The sequence below is a fragment of the Somniosus microcephalus genome, chromosome 17, assembly GCF_052327205.1.
Source record: "Somniosus microcephalus isolate GS21.2 chromosome 17, FLI_Smic_1.0, whole genome shotgun sequence".
Lineage (NCBI taxonomy): Eukaryota > Metazoa > Chordata > Chondrichthyes > Squaliformes > Somniosidae > Somniosus > Somniosus microcephalus.
The window spans coordinates 52,813,077-52,835,735 of NC_141003.1; the positions used below are offsets into that span (position 1 = coordinate 52,813,077).

The 22,659-nt window shown below is 43.6% G+C and overlaps 1 protein-coding gene across 6 annotated transcripts in view; it reads left to right on the top strand.

Annotated features, from left to right (window-relative positions):
• The first annotated feature begins 10,284 nt into the window (after positions 1-10,284).
• The window catches only part of trabd (TraB domain containing), a 41,440-nt gene continuing 29,065 nt past the window's right edge, over positions 10,285-22,659 (top strand). Inside the window, exons 1-4 of one of the 6 annotated variants that reach the window (XM_086010333.1) lie at positions 10,287-10,466; positions 15,743-15,861; positions 18,866-18,907; positions 22,370-22,427. In XM_086010333.1, coding sequence (XP_085866459.1) covers positions 22,407-22,427 — 21 coding nt within the window. In that variant the 5' untranslated portion in view covers positions 10,287-10,466; positions 15,743-15,861; positions 18,866-18,907; positions 22,370-22,406. Of the gene's footprint in view, positions 10,664-10,689; positions 10,829-15,742; positions 15,862-18,865; positions 18,908-22,369; positions 22,428-22,659 lie in introns of those variants that run through there. The other 5 variants (XM_086010334.1, XM_086010331.1, XM_086010330.1 and 2 more) reach the window with 5 other exon arrangements.

The following is a 22,659-nucleotide window of genomic DNA, read 5'->3' on the forward strand; positions in this document are numbered from 1 at the left end:
GATTTGCTCATAGGCCCCGTTCTCTCAGCCTAGTGAGCACCTGCTCCAAATTGGCAAGGTGCTCGTTGTCGTTTTCTCCTGTTACAAGGATGTCGTCTAGGTAGCATTGAGTCCCCGGAATCCCTTGGAGGACTTGCTCCATAGCTCTTTGCCAGATAGCTGGAGCTGATGCTACTCCGAAAACCAGTCGATTGTACTGGTACAGGCCTTTGTGTGTATTTATCGTGAGATACTTTTTAGAGGCTTCTTCAACCTCCATCTGTAGATATGCTTGTGCCAAGTCAATTTTGGTGAAACGTTTCCCTCCGGATAGTGAGGCGAAAATATCTTCTATCCTCGGAAGAGGATACTGTACCGTGTGAAGGACCGGGTTTACAGTCACCTTGAAGTCTCCACAGATGCGAATTTTTCTCTGTTCTTCAGATTTATCATTATTCAACGTTTTCTTCATGACCGGGACGATGGGTGTTGCCCACTCGCTCCAATCGATCTTGGATAATACGCCTGCCTTTTCCAAATTCTCCAGCTCTGCCTCGACTGCTGGACGAATTGCGTATGGCACCGGCCTTGCCTTAAAAAACTTGGGAATTGCCACATCTCCCACTTTTATTGAGGCGGTGATGCCTTTCAAGGTTCCTAGTTTCTCTTGAAACACTTCCTTGGCGTTGGCCAAGATGTCTTTTAATCGTTCAGGTATGACGTCATCGTCATTTTTTTCTTACTGGTCACCGTCAGTGCCTGAATGGAGTGCCAGTCTAAACGTATCTTCCTGATCCATTCACGTCCCAACAGCGGTGGACCACTATCTTGTAGAACGTATAAATACAACTTCTGTATTTCCTTGCCGTTGTATACAACAGGCACCCTTATTTTTCCTTTGGGGTATACTTTCTGCCCCGTGTATGTTTTCAAGATAATGGATGTGTCTTTTAAAGGTATATGCGGAAATAGCCGCTCGTAATCCCGTCGATTTATGACGGTCAGAGCTGATCCTGTATCTAGCTCCATTTTAACTGGGGACCCTGCTATCGTGAGGGTAACCCAAATGGTCTGGTAATCTTCTTTGGCAATTACATTATGTAATTTGAGACAGCTTAGTCTCTTGTTTCCGGAGTCGCTATCGCTCTTCTGGTCTTCGGAGCTACTGTCCGTCATCATTTGTACCTTTCTGTACTTTTCTTTATTGATTTTTTTTTTCCTGTCCGTGGATTTTTTTTGTCCAGATCGGCATACCCGTGCAATGTGTCCAATCTTTCCGCATTGCCTGCATGCTTTGTCCTTGAACCAGCAGTCCCTCTGGTCATGGGTGGATCTGCCGCAGCGATAACATCTCTCGAAACCCTGTGTCATTTCATGGGTGCCGAAGTCCTGTGTCTTTTGCTGTATCTCTGCAGCTCCTCTTGCGGCTGCTTCGTATGATACAGCCATACTGAAAGCCTTGTCCAGTGTCAAATCTTTCTCAGAAAGCAGCCTTTTCTGTGTTCCTTCACTTAGGAGACCGCAGACGAATTTGTCTCGAAGAGAATCTGCCAGTCCTGCCCCGAATTGGCAGTGCTTTGATAGCTTTTTAAATTCGGTGAGGTAATCAGCATTACTTTCATTCTTGTGCTGATTCCTCTTGAAGAATTTGAATCGTTCCGCTATCAGCAGCGGTGTTGGGTTTAAGTGCTCCTGTAGGGTATCAACAATTTCCTTAAAATTCTTGTCCTTTGGTTTGGCTGGAGTGATTACATTTTGTAACAGCCCGTATGTCTTTGCGCCCATTAGACTTAGAAGTACTGATGCCTTTTTATCATTTTCTATTCCATTTGCTGTGCAATATACCTCCACTCTTTCCACATGTGTGGTCCAATCCTCGATATTATCAAAAGCATCAATATTGCCAGCCTTAGGCATCCTGGAAAAAAAATGGCGCTTCCCGCGCTTTTCTTACTTTCCTGCAGAAAAGATATGGCGCTTCCCGCCGCTGCTGCTGCTGACAACGCTGTTTTCCACGGTTTTTAAAAAAAAAAAATTATTTACAGGTGGAGACTCGTTCCTGCCAGACTCTCTGGGACTTTTCCCCCCCTCTGCTAGGTTCGAACGCCGACCTGCTTTGCAGCGCCGGCCGTCTCCCGAGTGCTCCCCCCCGTCTGTTTTTGCTTGCCTCCGCCTTCGCTGCTTGGCCTCGCCGCAGAGCCAGCCGATGGAGCCCCAGCCCGCCCAGGAAGGATTACTGCAGTACCTGCCACCAGCTCAGCTAGCTGGTGAAACCACAGTTTTTTTTTCTTGCTTTTCTTCGACTTTGGACGTCTGAGGAATTGATGTCCTTGAGGTGCTGCAGGTAAGTCCGTTTCCAATTCGTCGCCACTGTTGTATCCGTGTGTTAATAGAGACACTGAAGGCAGGAGTTGGTTTCACAGGTGTTTACTGAACAAAGTCTGGAGGTGAACTAACTGATACAACACAATATACAGGCTTATATAGCCCGAGTGGCCATTACTGGCATTACAGTACACAGGGGGCTCTTAAAGGCACATACACTACAGTTCATCCCTGTTTGGCATAAAAATAAAACAAAAAAGGTGAATCAACCGTGGCTAACAAGGGGAATTAGGGATAAGGAGAGGACATATAAATTGGCCAGAAAAAGCAGTAAACCTGAGGATTGGGAGCAGTTTAGGATTCAACAAAGGAGGACAAAGGGATTAATTAAGAGGGGGAAAATAGAGTATGAGAATAAGCTTGCAGGGAACATAAAAACTGACTGTAAAAGCTTCTATAGATATGTGAAGAGAAAAAGATTGGTGAAGTCAAGCGTAGGTCCCTTGCAGTCAGAATCAGGGGAATTTATAATGGGGAACAAAGAAATGGCAGACTAATTAAATACATACTTTGGTTCTGTCTTCACAAAGGAGAACACAAATAACCTCCCAAAGATGTCGGGGAACATACGGTCTAATGAGCGGGAGGAACTCAAAGAAATCAGTATTTGTAGGGAAATGGTGTTAGGGAAATTGACGGGATTGAAGGCCGATAAACCCCAGGGCCTGATAATCTACATCCTAGGGTACTTAAGGAAGTGGCCCTAGAAATAGTAGATGCATTGCTGGTCAAAATTCTATAGACTCTGGAACAGTTCCCATGGATTGGAAGGTAGCTAATGTTACCCCACTATTCAAAAAGGTGGTAGAGAGAAAACGGGGAATTACAGACCAGTAAGCCTGACATCGGTAGTGGGGAAAATGCTAGAGTCCATTATAAAGGATGTAATAGCAGAGCACTTGAAAAACAGTGACAGGATCGGACAAAGTCAACATGGATTTACAAAAGGTAAATCGTGCTTCACTAATCTGCTGGAATATTTTGAAGATGTAACTTGTAAAATAGATAAGGGAGAACCAGTGGATGTGGTGTATTTGGACTTTCAGAAGGCTTTCGATAAGGTCCCGCATAAGAGATTAGCGTGTAAAGTTAAGGCACATGGGATTGGGGGCAAGGTAATGAATTGGATAGAGAACTGGTTGGCAGACAGGAAGCAAAAAGTTGGATTAAACGAATCTTTTTCCGAGTGGCAATATATATTGCACCGCAGGGATCGGTCCTTGGACCCCAGCTATTCACAATATATGTTAATGATCTAGACGAGGGAACTAGATGTAATATCTCCAAGTTTGCAGACGACACAAAGCTGGGTGGTCGTGTGTGCTGTGAGGAAGATGCCGAGAAACTCCAGTATGATTTGGACAGGTTGGGTGATTGGGCAGATGCATGGCAGATGCAGTATAATGTGGATAAATGCGAGGTTATCCACTTTGGTGGCAAAAACAGGAAGACAGATTATTATCTGAACGGCAATAGATTGGGAGAAGGGGAAGTGCAATGAGACCTGGGTGTCCTAATGCACCAGTCGCTGAAGGTAAGCATGCAGATGCAGCAGGCGGTTAAGGCGGCAAATGGTATGTTGGCCTTCATAGCGAGAGGGTTCGAGTACAGGAACAAGGATGTCTTGCTGCAGTTGTACAGGGCCTTGGTGAGACCACATCTTGAGTATTGTGTGCAGTTTTGCTCGCCTTATCTGAGGAAGGATGTTCTTGCCATGGCAGGAGTGCAGCGAAGATTCACCAGACTGATACCTGGGATGGCAGGAATGACGTATGAGGAGAGATTGGGTCGATTGGGCTTATACTCGCTGGAGTTTAGAAGAATGAGAGGGGATCTCATTGAAACTTATAAAATTCTAACAGGACTAGACAGACTTGATACAGGAAGGATGTTCCCGATGGCCGGGGAGTCCAGAACCACAGGTCACAGTCTGAGGATAAGGGGTAAGCCATTTAGGACAGAGATGAGGAGGAATTTCTTCACCCAAAGAGTGGTGAACCTGTGGAATTCTCTACCACAGAAGGCAGTTGAGGCCAATTCATTAAATATATTCAAGAAGGAGTTAAATATATTTCTTAAGGCTAAAGGGATCAAGGGGTATGGGGAGAAGGCAGGGACAGGGTACTGAATTTGGATGACCAGCCATGATCTCATTGAATGGCGGAGCAGGCTCGAGGGGCCGAATGGCCTACTCCTGCTCCTATCTTCCATGTTTCTATGTATCACTCCTACCTGTAATGCAAATGGTTTTGGCCCCTCCATACTGTTGGTGGTAACTCTAATTAGAACAAGAGTAACTGCTTACAGTATGGATCGAATCATAGAATGATACAGCACAGGAGGCGGCCATTTGGCCAATCGCACCTGTGCCAGCTCTTTGAAAGAGCTATCCAATTAGTCCCATTCACTAGCTCTGTCCACATAGCCCTGCAAATTTTTTCCTTTCAAGTATTTATTCAATTTCCTTTTGAAAGTTACTATTGAATTTGCTTCCACCACCGTTTCAGGCAGTGCATTCCAGATTGCAACAACTCCCTGTGTAAAAAAAAATCCTCATGTCGCCTCTGGTTCTTTTGCCTATCACCTTAAATCTGTGTTCTCTGGCTACCGACCCTTCTGCCACTGAAAACAGTTTCTCCTTGTTTACTCTCTCAAAACCCTTCATGATTTTGAACAACTCTTTCAAATCTCCTCTTAACCTTCTCTGCTCTTAGGTAACTGAAATCCATCATCCCTGGTACTATTTTAGTAATTCTCTTCTGCTCCCTCTCTAAGGCCTTGACATCCTTTCTAAAGTGTGGTGCCAAGAATTGAACACAATTCTCCAGCTGAGGCCTAACCAGTGTTTTATAAAGGTTTAGCATAACTTCTTTGCTTTTGTACTCTATGGCCTCGATTTTCATTGGGCCGTGAGGCGGGCTTTTAGGCGTACGGGGGGGGGTTAAAATCGCAAAACCTAGGGGTCGCGACCACCCCCCCCCCCACCTGGTTTCTGCCTCCACGCCATTTTAACCTAGGTGTGTCTGATTGACCCGAATCAGTCCCACCTGCAACAGGCGGGACTGGTCTTTAGGGCCCTTAAGCAACACTGATTGGCCTTTATAATCCCATTTTAACAGGCCCTTGCCTGTTTAACCCTTTCCCCACGCAAAACACACCTGGCGGGGATGACGCCTGTGAAACCTGGCGTGAACACTATTGGCTTGCTGACTATCAGCTGCAGGTCCAACATTAAAGAGGATATTTGATCAGTCATCATTTGTAGGTGGCAGGACTTTGTTGTCTCAGGCCTGGGGGAACTTTTAGAAGGCATAACCACAGCTGTGGAAGTTTGGAGCCTCACACACTTCTCCAGTGTGACCTCCTGCGAGACCCCTCTCGCCACCCTCACTCAGCGCTTCCTCAACTGAGGCACCTACCAGATGCATGGGAGGCCTTTTTTTCCTTCCCCTCGTGGCATTAGAGGACCTCCAGCCCCATTCGCGAAATGACACACGCCACAACTGCAGAAGCTGCCATCAGAAATTTTATTTACAATAACCAACTGATGGCATTTTTAAAATAAACACATTTCACCCAAGTGACTACCCTTGTGACTATTAGTGCTTTATTTTCCTCTTACACGTGCTCCTACATAGTTGTTCCCTTGTGGCTTCAGCAGATGTGGAGGCCCCTTGTTCACTTTCCTGCTGCTCCTGTCTCAACACCTTTGGTGGGCGTCCTCTGGGATGGCGAGCCTGTGAAGGCTCGCCAGCAGTCTGCTGCTCCTGCGGCTGTGCAGGGGTTGAAACCTCTATCTCTGTTGGGTGTGGACTCCGGCGGGGCTCTGACCAAGAGCTCTGCAGTGGCATGGAAGTGTGAGCGTTTGGAGAGGAGCCCCCACTTCCTTGAGGTCTGCCACCAACCTCCCTCTCATGGGTCAGGTCCCCCTCAGTGCCTGCAAGTGGCTTGAGAGCAGCTTGCTGCACATCAGGGGGGCCATGGGGACCTGTTTCTACAATGGCAGTCCTACTCAGAGGGCCTGCCATGAAGGTCTGGTTTCTCTGTTCAATAGCTGACCATCGCTCCTCCGGAGATGTCAGTCTATGCTGAACACTCACCATGTTTTCAACTGGCGAATTAGCTCCTCCATGGCCATAGCCATCCTTTCCACGGAGGTTGCCATCCTTTCCGTGGTGATGCGTTCATGCGCCAATGACTCCACAAAGGCTCTGCTCATGTTTGCTATGGACTCCTCCATTCGCTCCACACTCGCAGAGACCCTAGAGACAAAACCTGCCAGAGACTCCTGCATCTGTGCCTGGAGTTCCATCACCTCTGATCTTACGGATGGACCCAGAGGCAGAGGGTTGACATGCAGCTGAGCCGAGCTGTCAGAGTCCTGCGCCCTCCGACGAGGACTCTCCACTGCTGTCCCTGTCTCCACAATCTGCTGATGCTCACTTGTGAGCTGTGATACACCAGGTGACAACTCTACTCTATGTCCCGAAGGTCGCACCGAGGTGTGAGTGTCTGTGCAGGTGCTGGGTGCGCTTATTGCTGATGACGCTGCGCCCTCAGAGGTTGCAGATTCCTCTGAGGAGTCTGGCTGCTCAGGCTCTTCCTCCTGCAGAGTGGGGACGGGGGCTCTCGATGGTCCTGTGGGGGAGTCAAGGAAAAAGTTATAGAGATGTGATGCCAAGGTTACATGCACATTGCATTCTGCAGATGATCATAAGTCCATATGATGTAGCTTCAGAATCATTATCAGCAACTCATGCAATGCCAATGAGAGAGATGGAAAACTATTCTGTCACCAGCTTGCGGGGATGCTCCTGCCTGTCCTTCCCCAACGTCCACATCTCGGTCAGCCCCGGCAATCTCCAGGACGCCTTCCTCCCAGGGGGTGAGCTGGGCTAATGAGGGCGGCCCTCCTCCTGTCCTGGCTCGCTCTCTCCTGTTGTGAGCTCTCTTTTCCTGCAATGAGGGAGACAAGTGGAGGTTGAGTGAGAATGAAGGAGTGAGTGCAGAGATTGCATAGCATAGATACTTAGACGGAGACAAAGATGGAGTGAGGTTGCAAGACCAAGGGCCCTCCCTGTGTGTTGTCAGTTGTGTTCAGAGCATCAGAATGAGAGGGTGTGAGGGCTGCATGGTGGCATAGTTCTGTGAATGTGAGCATAGAGAGACAGGGAATGGGTAAGGGTGCATGGATATGAGTGTCTAGTGGGATGTGCAGGAAGAGATTGCTAAAGCTGAGTGCTGGTGAGGAAAGGCAATGGGAATCAGATTAAGGGTGATGGAAACATCATACAGTACTTACTTTTCCAGTGCGAAGGTGGTCATGGAATCTTTTCCTGCACTGCAACCACGTTCTTCGTGTTAGCCCCAAGGAGTTGACTTGACCTGCCACCTCTAGCCACTCAGCCTTGGTCTGGCTGGGAGGCTTCTTCCTCCTTGAAGAAGGGAAGAGGACCTCCCTGTGGGCCCTAGCACCATCCAATAATGCCTGTAGTGACGCCTCATCAAATTTGGGTGCAGATCTGGCCCTCCCACTGGCCGTTCATCCCGCAGGCTCCTGTGCCATCTTAATGTGGAAGGTTGGAAGCCTACAGAGGAAGCAAGGCTTGCTGTGAACCTTAAAAGCAGCAGCAATGATGATGTCATATTCTGCGACTTTCTGACTGGAAATCCTCAATTGCCAAGGCTTCCCACACGCTGGAATTCAATTGGCCAATTGTGTTAAATTTGCATCAATCTCACAGACCCATTTACAATCGTGTCGGAATCACTAAATTCGGGGAAACCGCCAATTCCCCGCACCTGAACGAAAATCGACCCCTATACCTCTATTAATAAAGCCAAGGATCCCATATGCTTTTTTAATGGCCTTCTCAATTTGTCCTGCCACCTTAAAAGATTTGCGTACATACACCCCCAGGTCTTTCTGTTTCTGCCTTTAAAATTTCACCATTTTGTTTATAGCACCTCTCCTATTCTTCCTACCAAAATAAATCACTTAACACTTCCCTGCATTAAATTGCATCTGCCATGTGTCTGCCCATTTCACCAGTCTATGTCCTCCTGAAGTCTGCTCCTATCCTCCTCATTGTTTACTACATTTCCGAGTTTTGTATCATCTGCAAACTTTGAAAATATGCCCTGTATACCCAAGTCCAGGTCATTAATATACATCAAAAAGAGCAGTGGTCCTAATACCATCCTCTTGGGAACACCACTGTATACTTCCCTCCAGTCTGAAAAACAACCATTCATCACCACTCTGCTTTCTGTCCCTTGGCCAATTTTGTATCCACACTGCCACATTCCCTTTAATCCCATGGGCTTTAATTTTACTTACAAGTCTATTCTGTGGTATTTTGTCAAACACCTTTTGAAAGTCCATATACACATCAACCGCATTACCCTCATCACGGTCCATCATCAAAGACCCTACCCACCCCAGCCACAGTCTGTTCACCCTCCTGCCATCTGGGAGATGCTACAGATGCATTTGCACCCGTACGACCAGATTTAGGAACAGCTTCTTTCCCAGGGCTGTCATCCTACTGAACTCCACAAATAAACTCTAAAGCCTGCACATCTGCCAATGCACTTTATTATGGTTATGTTTATGTTAATATACTACAAGCCAAATGTATGTTGAATGTTTAAATGTCTTCATCTAAAATGTACACTCTCAGGAGCCGCAAGCCTCCATTTCGTTGTACTGCACTTGTGCACTAACAATGACAATAAAAGTTGATTTGATTTTGAACCCTCTCTGTTACTTCATCAAAGAACTCAATCAAGTTAGTCAAACACAAATAAAAACAGTAAATGCTGGAAATACTCAGCAGGTCAGGCAGCATCTGAGGAGAGAGAATTAACTTTTCAGGTCGAAGACCTTTCATCAGAACAGTCAAGCACAATTTGCCTTTAACAAATCTATGCTAACTTTTATTAATTATCCTGTAGTTTTACAAGTGCCAATTAATTTTGTCCCGGATTATTGTTGCTAAAAGGTTTCCCACCACCGCCATTAGGCTGACTGGCCTGTAGTTGCCGGGTTTATCCCTCTCCCCTTGTTTTTTGCAACAACTGTTGAAGCACCAGGATTCTGATAGGAGTGGTGCTGAAGGGAGAGGGAAGGAAAACAAATGGATGGCAATATAGGGTAAGGGAAGGGGGAATTGGATGGCAATGCAGGGCAAGAGTGAAGGAGGCAGAAACTGAAAGGGAGGATGGGAGAGATGCTTTGGGTAAGAGGAAGGGGAAATCCAAATGTCAGTTTCGTTTTCCTTTTTAAGGATAACACCTGTATCAATTGTGAAGTACAACATGTTTAATATTAACCAGAATAAATAATTTAATGTAAAAAAAATGACAAGCCTCCAGATCCGCTTAGAAATATACCAACAATTTTGAGCCTTCAACGTTTGGATTTCCCCCTTCAGACTTTTATGTTTACAAGCAACAGCATACAGTACCTCCACCTATGTTGCAAATTCCTTTACACGTCAAACTTTAGCTTGGTATAGATGCATTTTATTTCTCATCATTCATTGTATGCTCACTCATACATTAGTGCAAAAAAAAAGGAACAATATTTTATTTAGAAATAAAAACAGAAAATGCTAGAAATAGGCAGCAGGTCAGGCAGCATCTGTGGAAAGAGAAAAAGAGAGTTAACGTGACCTTTTGTCAGAACAATATTGTATTACTGCTTATGAGTTTTCTCAATAGTTTGAGTTAACATTTTCTGAAGGAGAAAGTATTCCAAAAGCCACGTTGGTGGAGTCAATAATTTATTCAACCCAATATACAGTTTTAAAAAACTGATTTAAAACTATCAGCCAACTTGGTGCAAAAAGTTTGAGGCTGGCACCAACAAGTTTGACAGAGGCGGTCGGTGAGCTCGCTCGCAGTTACGTCACAGATGAGCGGGGTCGCCTGGCTGCTGCGGCCAGTTGGCAGGCAGCGCGCGAGCGGATCGGACCTGGACCCGGAGACGCCGGCTCTTGGCGAGCGGCGGCTCCGGCGCTTCACATTTCCGCAGTCTTCTCCCGCCGCCACGCAGCTGCCGCCCCCGCGCCTCGGCTCCCATTGGCGGCTGTTTAAAGGTAGGGGTGGTCCCCGCCAGCTTTACTTTCATTTCGAGCGCGGCTGCTCGCGGTGAGCGATGAGTAAGCGCGTGGACGCTCGGGCCTAAGGAGACCGACGTGCGGGGACGTCTGCGCATGAGCAGAAGGCCGCGCTGATCGCTGGGTGTTGTAGTTCTCCGTGACGTCAGTGGTTACAAATCAGAGGCGAAAGGCAGGTGGGCGGAACTCCATGTCCCAGGGTGCAATGTGCGCGGCACTCTGACTGTCCGAGAGTCGCGTATGATGTTTAGCAATATGGTCTGTATTGCAGTTGTACTTTCTTTGTGACTCTCGGTCTTTTCTAAAGTCTTCAGTCCGTTTGTATGTGCTTACTGACGACGGTGAGTTGTTTTGGGCTCGTCCTTGGGTACGATCTTGTGGCAGAATCAATATATATATAGGATATGTTTAATTGACGAGGAGCATTTTTTTACCATATGGTGGGATGCAGTTTTGATTCAACTATGCACTGCTCCTTGAGTAACTTGACAATTACGTTTATTTCATTGACTTACAGTGATGCTTAAACGTTGGTGGGCAGCTTAGTGTGATGTACCATATTTGTGAAACTTTTTATACACTTTAAAAAGTGACCATAAGAAATTTAAAAATGATGGAAATGTCATAGCCTAAAAGGAATATCGCAGAATTTGTTTGGCACACGTTTATTTGGGATTACAATAGCATCATATGTACCCAAAAGAGAAAATCAATGGAATGTAGTATTAGTACAAGATGGGTGCCTTGGCACATTGGATACAAAACTGGCTTAGTGGCAGAAGGCAGAGGGTGATGGTCGAAGGTTGTTTTTGTGACTGGAAACCTGTGGCCAGTGGGGTACCACAGGGATCGGTGCTGGGTCCCTTGCTGTTTGTGGTCTACATTAATGACTTGGATATGAATGTAAAGGGTATGATCAGTAAATTCGCGGATGATACTAAAATTGGTAGGGTGGTAAATAGCGAGGAGGGTAGCCTCAGTCTGCAGAACGATATAGATGGGTTGGTCAGATGGGCGGAACAGTGGCAAATGGAATTTAACCCGGAAAAGTGCGAGGTGATGCACTTTGGGGGGTCTAACAAGGCAAGGGAATACACAATGAATGGTAAGACCCTAGGCAAGACGGAGGGTCAGAGGGATCTGGGTGTGCAGGTACACAGATCCCTGAAGGCGGCGGAACAGGTGGATAAGGTGGTAAAAAAGGCATATGGGATACTTGCCTTCATTAGCCGAGGCATAGAATATAAGAGCAAGGAGGTTATGATGGAGCTGTATAAAACACTGGTTAGGCCACAGCTGGAATACTGTGTGCAGTTCTGGTCGCCACACTACAGGAAAGATGTGATCGCGTTAGAGAGGGTGCAGAGGAGGTTCACCAGGATGTTACCAGGGCTGGAGCGCTTCAGCTATGAAGAGAGACTGGGCAGATTGGGTTTGTTTTCCTTGGAGCAGAGGAGGCTGAGGGGGGACATGATTGAGGTGTACAAAATTGTGAGGGGCATAGATAGGATGGATGCTGAGGAGCTTTTCCCCTTAGTAGAGGGGTCAATAACTAGGGGGCATAGATTCAAGGTAAAGGGAGGGAGGTTTAGAGGGGATTTGAGAAAGAACTTTTTCACCCAGAGGGTGGTTGGAGTCTGGAACTCACTGCCTGAAAGGGTTGTGGAGGCAGAAACCCTCACAACATTTAAGAAGCATTTGGATGAGCATTTGAAATGCCATAGCATACAAGGCTACGGGCCAAATGCTGGAATATGGGATTAGATTAGACAGGGCTTGATGGCCGGCATGGACACGATGGGCCGAAGGGCCTCTATCTGTGCTGTATTACTCTATGACTCTATGACTAACCTTGTAATCTGCCAAAAAGTGACAGTGCATCTCTGCTATCTACAGTCTCTCTCACACACACACACACACACACACACCTGCAATGATCAGGGCTCCTTATATTGTATGTTCAAAGTACAAATGGTAGTTTTTCTATTCAGGTATAATGCAGATTTCTTCCAAGCAAAAATTGTTACTTTATATACTGTAAGTTTAATGAGCTTCCTTGAATGATGTATTTCATTTTTTTCAATAATGCCACTCTTGCACCATGATTGATTTGCACAACATCTACTTCTTCCAAACATGTAACTGCACAACAAATTGTGCAATGAGTATTTAATTTGGATCCACTCTTTTTCAGTGCTTGTAATGGTATTGTTAAATGAATCATAAAGACTATGCATAACAACAGTCCAAGTGCTCGATAACTACATCTTTTGTTGAGCTTGAAGTTGGAGGAAATAACCTTATTAGTGAATCAGACTTGAGCCTACGTTGAGAGAAACTTATTTACAGACAGAACTTGGGAGCAGTTGTGCCTGCACGCTTTAATCCCAATAATTACTGGTGCTCTGACCATTGTGAGCAGGGTACAAGCAGCCTCAGCATTTCCATAATATACCTCTGCTATAAGTCAACCAGAGAATATTCTGGAAATCTCAGTGCACCTGTCCTATTTTAAGCAAAATGCAGTAACTATCAATGGGGCTAGCTAGGATCTCTGTAGAGAGTCACTTCTATACTACGTTATACTACAAATAGGTTTTCAAACAGACCTATGTCTTCCATATGCACGACACGCCTTTCTTTATGCCACCACTCCAATTGGAGGCCAGTATGTAATGGGTCTAGGAGATCAGTGTTTTGTGGATGTGTGAACTGGAATGCACTAAGATTGTGGACATGGAACCTGACAGGAGCTAGTGAGACCCAGGAAATGATTGGGGAAATTGGTGAGGCAAAATTTTTTGCAAGTATTCCTGAATGTAATTTGGTATTGGCTTCTTTCTTTCTGTCATGATAAATATTGGGGTTAAAAACAGGTTCAAGTACAGAAAACGACTGTTTGGATACGGTAGTCTCAGAATATAGACTTTGGCCTGGATTTTGGGGTCAGTGGCACCAGCTGTTCATTACACTTGCCCACAGACTTTCTATGGGCTTTTAAACTGGAACTTGCAATGCCTAGAAATCCATTTCAGCGCGGCGCCCTCTACAAGGGATCTGGGACCTGTGTGAACAGGGCAAGCAACTGTAGCTCTTTAACGATTCTTCAAATCTGATTGGTTAATGAGCAGCGCAGAGTTTGAACCAGGAATTGTCAGTTAGAATAACGAATTCAATGTCAAATCGGGTACAGAAAGCAAAATTGAGAGGGAAAGAAATCTGGGATTAAGAGAGAAAGATAAGAGAGAAAAGGTTTTGAAAATTCTTTTTACAATTTTTTAATTTAAAATCTCCAACTATGATTAAAATCTAACAGAATGTAACACCAGAAAAATTAATATTCAGTGGCAGTGAGGTTGTTTGGCAGTAATTAAGACTTAACACATCGTTAAAAATTTACTTACACTGGAATGGACAAGCCCTAACTAGTTCCAGCGAGTTTAGTGGGTATCTCATGTAAGTACAGCAACTTCATGTGTTTCAATGGCGAGTCTCGACAAGATACTGTTTATAGTGAAGCTTCTGGAGGAGCAGGGCAACTCGGACAGCAACTTTCTGGTTTCCGTGTTTAACTACGCATGTGCGGTCGCCGGAAGTTGCTGTCTGATTTACTCTTTAATAACGGTGAGTGCTGATCGCATCACCATTATTTTTACCGCAAAATATGGACCCCTGTGTTTGGCCAGGTATCTGGGAGAGGCTGAACCATTCAACTCATCATTTGGATTTTATTTGCTTATATATGTTTGGCAGCTCATTCTCGGCTTGAATTTAAATTTTGTTTGTAACAGACATTTTAAAGTTTTTCTCTGCCTATTTTGTTCAAATTCAAGTGTGTTTGAAGCCATCAGAGAGAGGTCAGATAGACTCTGTGGAGGGTCAGCAACGTAGTGCTGCAAAAAGATTAATATTCAGAGACCTTCTGTCTAGTTCAATTCTTCCCTGCACTGTCCAGCATAAAGACACTCAAAATTATGCTATTGCAATCTAGGCCGACACCGGTCCAGTACTGAGGAAGTGCGACACTGTTGGCGGTGCCATCTTTCAGATGTGACAGTAATCTGCTCTTGGCAGTATTCAAAATACAACAGCAGAGTTCTCCCAGCATCCTAGCCAACACTTGCCCCTCATCACGAAAACAGATCTGGTCAATCATCTCATTTGCATTTGTGAGACATTGCTGTGTGCAAATTTGCTGCCACGTTTGCCTTATAACAATGACTGTACTTGAAAAGTACTTCATTCGCTGTGAAGTGCTTTCAGATATCCTAAGGTCGTGAAAGGCATTATATAAATGCAAGTCCGTTCCGTTTTTCAAAGATAACTTGGTCTCCGTAACATTCCCTTTTATTTTGTAGGATAGCGAACCAGAGAAAACGCATGAAATTGCGATCCTTCAGATTGGGATAGTGAGAGATTTCAATCATGCGTATGAGCATTCCACTTAATTCAAGAGTGTTGGCAGGCCTGCAAGTTACATTGGCTCCAAGGTGTGATTGAAGAGCTTGAAGAATTATGGGCCGGATATTCCGATCGAAGGGACATCAGAAATGCCGGTTTCAGGCATGCCAAGCGCATGCGCTGAAAACCGGCATTTCCGATCTGTCAAGAATGCTCTTGACAGATCGCACGCCTGTCCTGGAGAAGAGCCTCTGCGGGCAGGGAGTTCCGCTTTCTGCACAACCTCTGTCCGCGGAAAACCCTTAGAAATCTTACGCCAGCATAAGATTTGAAAAAAAGTAATTTCACTCATTTATCATTTAAAAAATTTTTTTTTTTTTAAAAAGGTAAGTTTATTTTAGCCCCATAAAAAACTTTAATTATTTTTTTCAAAAAATTTAATTTTTGTTTAAAATATTTAATTTATTGTAATTTCAACTAATTTTTAAAATGTGATTTTTTAAATTTAATGCTTTAAAGTGTTTTTGGGGTGATCTCCATTCATATATTTGACAGGTCTATCTGTCAAGTGTATGAAGGGAGATTCCCTTCTTTTATTGGCTCCCCATGGCCCACGTGATCCCAGGGATGCTTGCAAACCGCATGCGCCTCTGGGATACCTGGGCCCTGCACATTTCGAGTTGGAGAGGCCCAGGAGTGGAAATGTTCGGACCTCGGGAGCCTTACCTGAGCATCGATTTTTTTTTCCAGATCGGAGGCCTCCGCACACGGGAAGCCTCCGATCGGAAAATACGGCCCAATCTCATTTGTGAAGTTTTAAAAATGTGAATTTTATTGAACTTTTTTATTTGCAGAATAACGCTGATGGTGGTTCGCATGGTGATGAGGCTTCAGCATCTCTGCTGCAATTGGTGTTCATTTGTTCCTGTGGCATTAGTGGAGCACACGGAGAGTACAGTGTGTGCTAGGGGAAGTAAGTGGTATTTTCATATATCATTTTATTTTGCCTTCTGCAAATTAATACATCAAATTATGACACATCATTATTATTTTTGGTTTCTGGATGTTTTTCTATTTTCTCCTTTAGTAGGGATTCCATTATTTTTTCTTCCACCGATGTTAAGCTGACTGGTCTATAGTTCCCTGGACATGTTTGATCTCCCTTCTTAATAAATATAGATATAATGCTAGCTATGCACCAGTCTTCTGGCAATACACCTTTATCTAACAAATTAAATATGAGTAATAGTGCCTCTGCTATCTCTTTGCTAGATTCTTTTAAAATGCATGGATGCAACCTGTCCGGACCAGGGGTTTTATCCTCTTTTTGAGCTTGATTAGGTTATTTCATATTTCTCCTTTTTTTAAAATTTTAAATGGGGTTATATCATTTCTAATCTCATCTTCCGATGTCATGTCCACCTGCTCTGTCTCCCTGGTAAATACTGAAGCGTATTCCACCCTATGTGAACTTGAGGTCATCCAAAACTCGGCTGCCCGTGTCCTAACTCGCACCAAGCCCCGTTCACCCATCACCCCTGTGCTCGCTGACCTACATTGGCTCCCGGGTAAGCAATGCCTTCATTTCAAAATTCACATCCTTGTTTTCAAATCCCCCCATGGCCTTGCCCCTCCCTATCTCTGTAATCTCCTCCAGCCCCACAACCACCGCACCCCCCCCCCCCCCCGAGATATCTGCGCTCCTCTAATTCTGCCCTCTTGAGCACCCTGATTATAATCGCTCAATCATTGGTGGCCGTACCTTCTGTTGTCTAGGCCCCGAGCTCTGGAATTCCCTCCCTAAACCTCTCGGGGCTTTACCTCTCTTTCCTCCTTTAAGACGCTCCTTAAAACCTACCTCTTTCACCAAGCTTTTGGTCATCTGCCCTAATTTCTCCTTATGGCTCAGTGTCAAATTTTTTTCTTATAATACTCCTGTGAAGCGCCTTGGGACGTTTTACTACGTCAAAGGCGCTGTCTAAATACAAGTTGTTGTTGTAATATTTCTGCCGTTTCACTATCGCTGCCTGTGATTTATTCCTGTCCATCCCTTAGTGGCCCTTGTCCCATCCCAAGTTTCTTTTTTAATTTATGTGCCTGTAGAATATTTTACTATTTAATTTTATGTTCCTTGATAATTTCATTTCATAGTTCCTCTTTGCTACTCATTTAGTGACCTCCTCAAAAAAAACAACTAGATTAGTCAGACAAGACCTAGCCCTTCAAAAATTCATGCTGACTCTTTCATTAGCTCATACTTAAGATGCTCAGTCACTCTTTCCCTGATGATAAATTCCAGTAGCTTCCCTGCAAATGATGCTAAACTGACAGGTCTCTTGTTGTGAAGGAATAGCCATGATTCAGAGAAATACACAATATTATGAACAGAATTCTGATATTAATAAAAGACATACTGGGTTTAAAAGACACAAGTCTCAGCAGACAAGGCTGTAAACAGAAATACAGGCTTCTGAGATAAAGATCAGGTGATAACAAAGTTGTAAACCGGCTTTGAAATGGGAAAGGGATATTGACCAAGAAACTAAGACCCTATTGAAAAGCAAAGACTTGCTTCCGAAGAGTCTCGAGTTTGGAGGTAACACAATGAGAATGCTCAGTTTAAGTGTTAAGAGCTAACACGTTGGAACAGAAACACAAACATTAAAAGAGGCATGTGCCTTTGAAAACATGACATCAAGTAAAAGAAAAATCTGCTGGTCAAATAGTTTTATGTTAAACTTGGAAAACAGGAACCATAAGATTAAATATGCAACCAATTGAGATAGCTAGAAATGCATCAACCACTCTGGTCAAAGTGTCTTTAAATTATAGACATAGTAAAAACCATACCAACAAGATTTTGAAGATATGACTTCAATAGATACACCAAGCAATTGCATTGTGTTTATATTGAACTTGGAGAATAAGGAAAGACACAATGTCTGGTAAAAACCAGTAAAACCAATATTAAGAATTGAATGGAAAGCATTTTGTAAGAATGACATCAAACAAAAACCATAGCTGTTATTGTTTTTATGATGGTTTTTGGAACACCTAAAGGTAGAGAAATAATTATGCATGCAATAGTTGAATTGACAGAAAGATAGAAAGCATTCAAAAAGAGGTATCAATAAAGACAATTAGCTGACATCAGCAGAGAACATCAAAGAGAAACCACTGCCAAAAGGGTATAAAAATAAGACATTTTTGACAGAAATCAGAATACGCTGAACAGGCAGGGCATTTCTCAACTTTCCAAAGGCATCTCTGTAAGTCTTTAACTATGAGTCTCGGGAAGTCAGATTGATTTTGGTGGATGTTCTGGATTTAGAAATAAGTAAGAAATAAGAAATGTAACCAAGTAAAGATTTGAGAATAAGGATCTCTGAGAAATAAGAAATGTAAGCTAATTGTATTTTGAATTGTTAATGTTGCGACTGATTCAACAGATGTTAACTGAATGTCGGCTCTTAATTAAAACTATATATTTTTAGAATTGTCTCAGAGTAATTCTGTATAGACTCGCGAACCCACAAATTCTGTACACTCTCTTTTGTAAGGAGTTGCAGAATTCTGGGGGAGTATTCCAGACCCTCATAATATCCGGAAGGTTACAGTCTAGTTCACCTTATTAAAAGTATACTATCCGGAGGACGGTAACATCTTTAGTCGTTCCTTTCCTTTAGGGAGAGATAGCCTGAACCTTTAGACCCATTTAAGCGTCTTATGGAATTCGGCTATCTCTAACTTTAGTTGAGGGTGAACGTCTGGGGAATACGCCTGATCTGGGATAGCCCAAAAGGGCTAGGACTGTAATTATCCCTTCATAGTTACCTGGTTTCTCCCTCCCTCCCTTCTTAAATAATGGAGTATATTTGCAATTTTCCAATCCATAGACACAATTTCTGAATCTAAAGAGCTTTGGAAATTGTATCATTAACACATCTGCAATTTCCTCACCTATTTTCTGATTTTAGTACTCTGGAGTGGAAACCATCAGGTCCTGGAGATTTGTCTATGTTAAGTCCCATTATTTTCTACATTTTTTTTACTTGTATTAAATGCAGTGGCCTGGATTTTGCAGTAAAAATAACAGTGAGGCTATCAGTGCTCACTATTATTAAAGTGTAAATAGGATAGCAGCTTCTGCCGACCGCACATGCACGTACAGTTAACACGAAAATCAGGAAGTTACTGTCCAATTTGCCCTGCTCCTCCAGAGTATATCGCCAAGAGACTCGACATGGAACGGTGTGAAGTTACTGTACTTGCGTGATAGATGCACACTAAATTCACCAGAAAAAGTTGGGGCTTTTCCATTCTGGTACAAGTAAATTTTTAACGGCATGATAATATTAATTACTGCCAAACAACCTCTTTGGCACTGAAAATTAACTTTTACAAGTGTAGAGATTTTAATGTTGGAGATTTTTAAAAAATACACTTTTTTTTGTAACTCTTTCTGGTTTTTTTTTATCTCTCTCAATCCTATCTGTCTTTCCCTCTCTTTATTTCACTTTCTGTACATGATTTTACATTGAATTACCTATTCTAACTTGCACTTCCTGGTCCTGGTTCAGACTGAGTGCCTCAGTAAGGATTCTTCAATCTGATTGGTTAAGGAGATGCACAGTTGCCTGCCCTGTTCACGCAGGTCCCAGATCCCCTGTAGAGGGTGCCATGCTATTTTTGCTCTCTAATCACAGCAAGTCCCATTGCCAAATCCCATAAAAAGTCTGTGGGCAAACAAAGTGTAATTAACGGCTGGCGCCGTTTGTTCACTGCTGACTGCAAAATCTGAGCCAATATGTTCCTCCTCTTAAATTATTAAATATTTCCTTCAACACTTCTCATAGTTTGTAGGTTTTCCCAGTTTACTGCGGTCAATTCATTTCTCATCCCTTCGAGGTTTGCCATACTTAAATTTAAAACTCTGGTTTGTGACTTTCCATTCACTCTCAAACCTAATATCAACTCCTTCATATTATGGTCACTATTCCCAAATGTTCCCCTACCATCAGATTGTTAACTAATCCTGATTCATTTTCATTACTAAATCTAATTACATAGTATATACAGCACAGAAACAGGCCATTCGGCCCAACCAGTCCATGCCAGTGTTTATGCTCCACTCTAACCTCCTCCCATCCTTCCTCATCCAACTCTATCAGTATAACCCTCTATTCCCTTCTCCCTCATATGCTTATCTAGCCCCCCATTAAATGCATCTATACTATTCGCCTCAACCACTCCCTGTCGTAGCAAGTTCCACATTCTCGCCACGCTCTGGGTAAAGAAGTTTCTTCTGAATTCCCTATTTCATTTCTTGGTGACTATCTTATATTGATGACCTCTAGTTTTGCTCTCCCCAACAAGTAGAAACACTCACTCTTTCTGTCTACTCTACCGACACTGACACGATGGGCCGAATGGCCTCCTTCTGTGCTGTAAATTTCTGTGATTCTATGAAAACTTCCATAATTTTAAAGACCTCCATTAGGCCACCCCTCAAGAGAAAAGAGACCCAGCCTGTTCATTCTTTCCTGATGGGTATAACCTCAAGGTTCTGATAACCTCGAGGTTCTGGTATCATTCTTGTAAAGAAAATTTGTACCCTCTCTAGTGCCTCTATATCCTTTTTATAATATGGCGACCAGAACTGTACGCAGTACTCTAAGTGTGGTCTAACCAAGGTTCGATACAAGTTTAGCATAACTTCTCTACTTTTCAATTCTATCCCTCTAGAAGTAAACCCTAGTGCTTGGTTTGCTTTTTTTATGGCCTTATTAACCTCCGTCGCTACTTTTAATGATTTGTGTATTTGTACTTCCTTGTCGGATCTAAAACACTGTCCTGTATACATTCGAGAAATTAATTGCCTTTACAACTTGAGATGTTCTATAATAACCACATTGTTTTTGCTACATGCTTCCCTGATCTCCATATTTATATATCCCCACTACATCACTCCTACAGTGGGTCACCTCATGCTGTTCTTTAACTCTACCCATAGTGTTTCTACTGCCTGATCATCATTACTGAAATCCCTTTCTACTGCTGTAATTGTGACTTTTATCAATATTCGTCCTTTCCCTGTCCTTTCTAAAGATCCTATAGCCTGGAATATTTAACTCTCAATCATGAGCAGCTTGTAGCCAGGTCTCTGTAATGGCTACCACATCATACCCTTTAAGATGAATTTATGCATCTAACTTGCTGATGTTATTTCTTATGCCAAGTGCATTTGTGTACAGAACTCTTATTTTGGGTTAACTACCCCCCAGTGTCCTTGTGGGTTTTTTCTTGCACTTTTTGACTTAGTGTGAATTTTGCCCTCCCATCCCCCAGCTAATTTAACTTTTTCCCCACTGCACTATTTACCCGTTCCGCAAGGACACGGGTGCCTTTCCTGTTTAGGTACAGGCCATCTCGTCTGTGGTGCCAGTAGGCAGCACAAGGAGCGCACGTCAACCCAAGCACCCCACGCACCCGCCCCTTCAACCACCGTCTGCCCCACCTGTGACAGAGACTGTAGGTCCCGCATTGGACTCATCAGTCACCTGCAAACTCATTTTTAATGTGGAAGCAAGTCATCCTCGTTTCCGAGGGACTGCTTAAGAAGAAGAGGAGGTGCCAGTATCCCAGGAATCTGAAGCGTCCTCTGCACCATCCTTCCAACCACGTATTGACAATCCTAATCTTTTTTCTCCATCTGGTCCAGCACGTGCCACTGGGAGTAATCCAGAGAGTTACTACCTTGAAGATTCTGCTCTTTAATCTAGAACTTAACTCCTTGAAATTCCTTTGCAGAACCTCAAACCTAATACTATCTATGTCTATGGTTTCCTCATGAACCACAACCTCTGGCTACTTGCCTTGCCATTCAAGAGCCTTTTGTATTCATTCCGTGACGTCCTGAACCCGAGCAACTGGGAAGCAACATACCATTTATGATACGATACAAAAGAAGCTATTTAGCCCAAACTTACATCCATTACAGTGGACAGAAAATAACCTTTCATTCCATTAGGCTGGGCAAGATTCACGTCCTCTTAAAGGGTGAAACACATTGCCCACACTGAATGCTTGGTTGTGTACTTAAATGAAAGGTTGTGTACATTTTCCGAAACTCCATTCAGTACTTTATTCATACTTGGGATGGATGAATTCCGTGTTTGTTTCTGAATCCATCAATTCCCTTCCAGCTACATTCTCGCTAAGTGGCACCCTACTAAAACTAAGTTTAAGTGTTGTATGATGGAAAATATTGATGTTTCAAAAACTACCAAATATTTTCAGTATGCATAGGATTGACTAGTAGATAATTGTTTTCACTTTAATTTGAAAACCCTAGTTTTCATAAATAATTGAATTAAATTACTGCAATTACACAAATAGTAATTGAGAATTTCTCCCTCCACACTGCCGCACTGTTCAACATAGTCGAATAATAACTTGACTTTTATTGTCCTGACCAATAGATTCTTGTTGACCGTCTGAGTGAAGAGTGATTCGGGGATGGAGGAAGACCAACAGGAGGTGGGCTGGTTTAATTAATTTATGGTATTTAATATAGAGCTTTCTTTTTTTTTTAAAGTCTTTGGCCGCGATTTTACCATCGGCGGCGGGAGAGGTCGTTGGCGAGTACCGGACCCGCTCCCAGCTCCAGCCGCTATGCGAACAGGATTTTACATTGATTGGGCTTGTTAAGCCTGCCCTGCGCGTTACCTGGCCCAATTACAAGGTGCTGCGGGTCTGGTGATGTCACCTG